This window comes from Carlito syrichta, unplaced genomic scaffold (assembly GCF_000164805.1).
Source record: "Carlito syrichta isolate Samal-C Ts95f unplaced genomic scaffold, Tarsius_syrichta-2.0.1 Scaffold128042, whole genome shotgun sequence".
Lineage (NCBI taxonomy): Eukaryota > Metazoa > Chordata > Mammalia > Primates > Tarsiidae > Carlito > Carlito syrichta.
The window spans coordinates 81132-86789 of NW_007072138.1; the positions used below are offsets into that span (position 1 = coordinate 81132).

Consider the following 5658-nt stretch of genomic DNA (forward strand, 5'->3'; position numbering starts at 1 on the left):
TTCATTTTACAACAAAGACCGCAGACTCGGCCAATACTTTTCTGTTGTTACTGTTATCAGTGCATAAAAATCATAATTATTACAGCAACTCATACTTGTATAGCCTTTCATAGTTTACAAAAAGCTATCATATGCCTTATTTAATTGAGTCCTCATAAGCACCAAGTTCTATGTTGCTATCCACACTGGGGAAACTGAGTCATGTCATAGAACTATTAACCCACAGATGGACTCCTGACTCCCAATCTATGCCTCTTTCTGCGACACCGCAGGGGCTTCCATGACAAGTTATTCTTCAAAATAGAAACAGACATTAGGGCAAAACCCAGACCCATTGACTCCCAAACTATTTTTCCTCACTGTGGATGCATTCTGGTCCTCAGCACACATATGGGGAGTTTGGAGGTGTGGCGATGATTGAAAAATAAAATGCTCTCAGTGGGAAAGGTTTGGATTTAACACTTTAACGTGTTTTGGTGAAAACAAATGCGTAACACACAGACTTACAAAACTGAAAAAGCCTTTGAAAGTCATCTGTTCTTTTTCCGCTTCACAGATGAAGAAAATATGGTGACGCACAGGGCATGGGGAACTCCCTAATGGTCACCCGGTGAACTTCCAACCAAGACCAGACAGAGTCCAGCTCTCTTCCACTCCATGTTCTGTTTCTCAGTTAAAAGCACTAATCACGGTTCAAATATTTACAAGGAACCATCACAGTGCTAGAGATTAGAAAATTAGACCTCACCAATATCTTAAGTGTAAAAACTATTAATATTTTACATGTCATTTAAAGCAGCAGGGACTTTGCTTCCTATAAGAAACACAATTAACGTATGTATTTGAGGCTCTCATTGCCAAGGTTAAGGATGGTTCCTAAAATATGACACTTTCTTCCCTTTAGATACATAGAGTTTTTTGAACTTTGTTGGTATAATAGACCTAAGTACATTCAAAAACAGGATAGTCTTCCAAAAATGTCACCACTTTTAGCCAACATGCAGAGTAAAAAGATCAATAACTTAACATTTCATCATCCTTTATAGATACAGGTCTCTTCAACCTATGAAGTACACTATATCCCAACCCAGTGAATGCTCTCAGAAAACTTCAGAAGGTCATTGTCATTTTAAATGTATGGGATGATTATTTGCCCTCTGAAATTTAAGTACAAGGCACCAAAACATCTCTGAAGTTTAATGACCAACAAATCTAAAAAATGGCTCACCCTGTAAGTTATTTGCTACTTAAACAATACTAATTTCCACATTAAAAAAATAAATAATCTAATTAGACTTTATTGTACCTGTGAGTCTTTTAAAAGATTTCTTTACACCCCAGTTCAAATCCAATATGAAATTCTTTTTGGAGAGGCAAAATATAAGAGTTTTTTTAGATAGTACTGAACATCATTTGATAGGAAAAAAAATTATGTAGACCAACTGTAAACCACTCAGATGATAGAAAATATTGACAATAAAATTGTTTCTTGTCTCTGATTCACAAGAGCACATTTCCACTTTAATAGAAGGTCTAATCTGTAGGAGATGCCCATGCTAATCCCATCCTTCAAGTTCTGATCAATCTGAGGAAGGTTTTCTCCAGAGGTGAAGAGCTGCCTGAATTCTGAAGTGCAGTCTGGACTCCAAGGAGTAATCTTTGTAGTTGTTCCTGAAGGCAATAACAATAAAATTGTACAGTCAAAATTTCTTTGTATACCAGAGTACTGCCATTCCCTTCCTCCTTCTAGTCCCCTTATTTACTTTCTTTTTTTTTTGAGTTGGAGTCTCACTCGGTCGCCCAGACTGGAGTGCAGTGGCCGCTCCCGGCCACCGCAGCCTCGACCTGCTGGGCTCCGGCGATCCTTCCGCCTCCGTCTTCCGAGTAGCCGGAACTACAGGCGAGCGCTACCACGCCCGGCTGACTTTTTGTTTTATCGTAGAGATGAGGTCTCACTGGCCAGGCGGGTCTCGAACCCGTGGGCTCAGGCAATCCACTCACCTCAGCCTCCCAAAGGCGCGAGATTACAGGCTGAGCCACCGAGCCCGGCCCCTTATTTACTTTCAAATATTAACATGCATAACAATGGCTCTTAATAAAATGCAGATTCTGGTTCTGTGGGGAGGGAAGAAACAGCAACAGTCTGTGTTTCTAGAAGCTTCCTAGTAGTCATCTCATGGTCATACTTTTGAGTGGCAAGGCTCTACTTAAGTAACAAAACATCCACAAACACAGCAAGAAGGTTACGAGTTGGACTTAAAAAATTTTGTGAACTATTCTTAAAAAGTTAGACTTCCTTCTTTAAGTTGGAAAATTTTAAGGCAGGTGCATATAAACATGGTGAACATAATCACTCAAAAAACAAAGAAAGAAACCTCCAAAACCTTGAAAGCCTCATGAAACAACAACCGCAGCAAACACAGCAGGATTACTTCATGACACCAAAATTACTTATTCCAATTCTTGCATGCAAATATCAATAGTGTGGCCAATAAGTAAATAATTAGTCCAATGTCAGAAGGGGTCATAACAATCCAAAGATTATTTAAATCCTGCCTTAGATCATTCAGGTAGGCCTCCGTTTAGTAGAAATTGTTAAGGATCAGCAAAACGGAACACTTCTGCATTCTGTCTTGGCCCACTGGTAGTCTATAACCTCCTTCTTTGCAGTGGCACTTATTTGGACAGTCCTTCATTTTACACAGGTCTAAGAGCTACTGACTAGCAACCTTGATGAGGGTTAGTGAAATGTTGCCTTATTGTGCATTGTGTAGGCGGCACTGAATGTACCTATACGATGACTACCTAGAATAACGATATTTATAGTCTGTAATTTTTTAATAGTGAGATTTGAAGGTACGTACCTATCACAGATAAAAGAGTAGTCATCCTCACCCCAGCATATTAACTTCAAAAACACACATATGTCATATACAGAAACATAACACTACATTTTATTTTTTGATTGTAGAGACGAGGTCTCGCCAAGTTGCCTAGGCTGCTCTCGAACCCCTAGCCTCAGGCAATCCTCCCACTTCGACCTCCCAAAGTGCTGGGGTGACAGGCTTGAGCCACCACGCCCGGGCAAAACTAAAATTTAAAAGAAGCCCTTCTTGGCTCTGCCATGCCCACGAAGCTTTCGCCCCATGAGTATGCTCTGTTCACAGCAAACATCCGAAAAGAGTTGCTAGAGAGACTGACTCCATTTCTAGTCTCTCCTCACTTGTCAAGGTCACCAGTGACCTTCATGCTGCCAAATTCAGCAGCCACTTCTCTGGTCTCACCCTGACCTCTTCGCGCTGCCTCATAAGTGGCCATGCTCTTCTTGTTTTGAAATACCCTCCAGTCAGCTTTCCTGGATGTCTTCCTGACTCAATCTTATTAAGATGATCTTAATCTTCTTATTGTTTAATCTCTGAAAAGATGGTATATCCCACGCACTGTGCTAGACTTCTTTCTCTAGCTATACAACTTTCCAAAATGACCTCATCGAGTACCATGACTTTAAATATCCCTATCTCTGTACTGCGGGCTTTAAAATCTCTACATCCAGCCCTGACCTTACCTTATATATATCTGGCTGCCAACTCACCATCTCCACATGGGTACCTAAGAGCTATCTCAAAATGTCATGATCCAAACAGAAGTATGCTTTCTTCTCTCCCTAAACCTGCTCTTCTAAATATTCCCCACCTCAGTAAAAAGCATCATCATTGACCAAAAAGCTCAATCCCACAATCTGGATATGGCTTCTTCCAGGAATGCTCCCTACCCAGCTGGTGACTTCTAGTGACTGATCGTCTCAGAGCTGGCTTTAATCATGCTGGGAGCTACAATTTCACTTCCTCAAGGACTTCTTCCAGAATCAGTCCAATCTAAGGTAACACCCAGGCATAGCAAACCACATACCGCCGATATTTTTCTTCCCGGTTTGTCTATTTAATATCTCCCTCCAGCTTAGAGATCAGAAACATTGTCTGTTCAGTTTAGAATTGTCTCTCTAGAGCCTTTACTCAGGTCTGGCACATAATAGGTGCTTGGTGAAAACTGCTGAACTTGAATAAATGAACAAACCAATGAACCACTAGGCTATTTATGACCTGGAGCGACTCACATTCCGTCACCACTATACGAAGTATTCAAGGCAAACAGACCACGGGAATTTTGTCTCACCTAGATGAGCCATGATCACAGTCTAAGGGCTATTGTCTAGCAGAAATGATAAAAAAATAAAAATACTTAGAAGGTGCCACAGTAGACAGAAAGGAAAGAGAGTTGGGGTAAAAACAGAAAGCTCATGAGATCAGGGGCTCTTCAAGAAAATGATAGATATGAAGAGTAAGACCAAGGCAAATTATGACCCAAGAGCCAAATTCAGATACACCCTATTTATTTACATAACATCTTCTGTGGCTGCTTTTGATATAATTACGTAGCTGCAATGGAGACCTTAGATTGTAAAGTCAAAAATACTTCTATCTGGTCATTTACAGAAAAAGCTTGCCAACCCCTGATATAGAACAGAGTAAGTTAGAAATCTCTCAGATAGATGCCCACAATCGCATCTGTAAATGGTCACAGGGTGAAACAGAAAGAGGGTTGGAAACAGCACAATTATAGCAAAAGCCACGAGCATAAGCCAAGCGGATATTAGCAAATGTCACATTACTGTGAATTTGGCATTAATTTATTAATTTTTAAGTGTGCACTGTTATTGCTGTGGTTATAACAGTATTACTATTGCTGACTCCACAGTAATCAAAGAAAAGCTGCCTTCCGTCACTTACCTTGCAGTTTCTAAGACCTTTATGGCCTTGTCAATTTCCCCCTGGCTTTTATACAAAAACGCCAACTCAAACAGAGTAAATGGCACTAAGTAGTGGTCATACTTCAGTAGCTTTTCACTGGAAGAGCAAAGAAAAAGCAATTAAGTCTAAACAGAACCAGAGTCATATCATTTCTTTCCAACATATATATTCCCCATTCCCTAGAAAACAGGTGCAACACTAAGTCTGTTATCAAAGAAAAGCTGCCATTTCTCAGTTATGGAACTTTTTAAACTATGGCAACAAATAGTGTGCTTTTAACATATTAACCTTTTATTCTCTAATGAAAATCCAGCATGGATGACCCATGGCTCCTAGGTGGATGAACATACACATATTTTTAAAGATTAATCCTGGAAATGACAAGATCATCTTTCAGGACATAATGTGTTCAAGAAATGGCCCCATTTAAAGATAAGAAAGTTGTATGATTTTTTAAACTAAGGTTCAACTCCCTTTGCATTTTAAAGTCTTATAATGCTTTCAAATGTCAATAAAGAAGGAGTGGGCTGGGTGCGGTGGCTCACGCCTATAAACTCAGTGCTTTGGGAGGTCAAGGTGAGAGAACTGCCTGGGCCCACATGTTTGAGACCAGCATGGGCAACTTGGCAAGACCTCGTCTCTACAATAAATCAAGAAACACTAGCCAGGTATGGTGGCACATGCCTGTGGTTCCAGCTACTTGGAAGGCAAGAGGCTGAAGGAATACCTGAGCCCAATAGGTCGAGGCTGCTGTGGCCGTGAGTGTGCCACTGAACTACAGCCTCGGCAACAAAGCAAGACTCTGACTCAAAAAAAAAAACAAAAAAAAAAAAAAAAAAAGGGGGCAACA

The 5658-nt window shown here is 40.4% G+C and overlaps 1 protein-coding gene across 3 annotated transcripts in view; it reads right to left on the reverse strand.

Annotated features, from left to right (window-relative positions):
* Positions 1–446: 446 nt before the first annotated feature.
* The window catches only part of TTC39B (tetratricopeptide repeat domain 39B), a 107220-nt gene continuing 102008 nt past the window's right edge, over positions 447–5658 (reverse strand). For 2 of the 3 annotated variants that reach the window (XM_008048886.2, XM_021707954.1), the window contains 2 exons: positions 4788–4904; positions 447–1671 (listed from right to left, as the gene is read on the reverse strand). In XM_008048886.2, the coding sequence (XP_008047077.1) occupies positions 1581–1671; positions 4788–4904 (208 nt within the window). In that variant the 3' untranslated portion in view covers positions 447–1580. The remainder of the gene's footprint in view (positions 1672–4787; positions 4905–5658) is intronic. The other variant, XM_021707955.1, reaches the window with a different exon arrangement.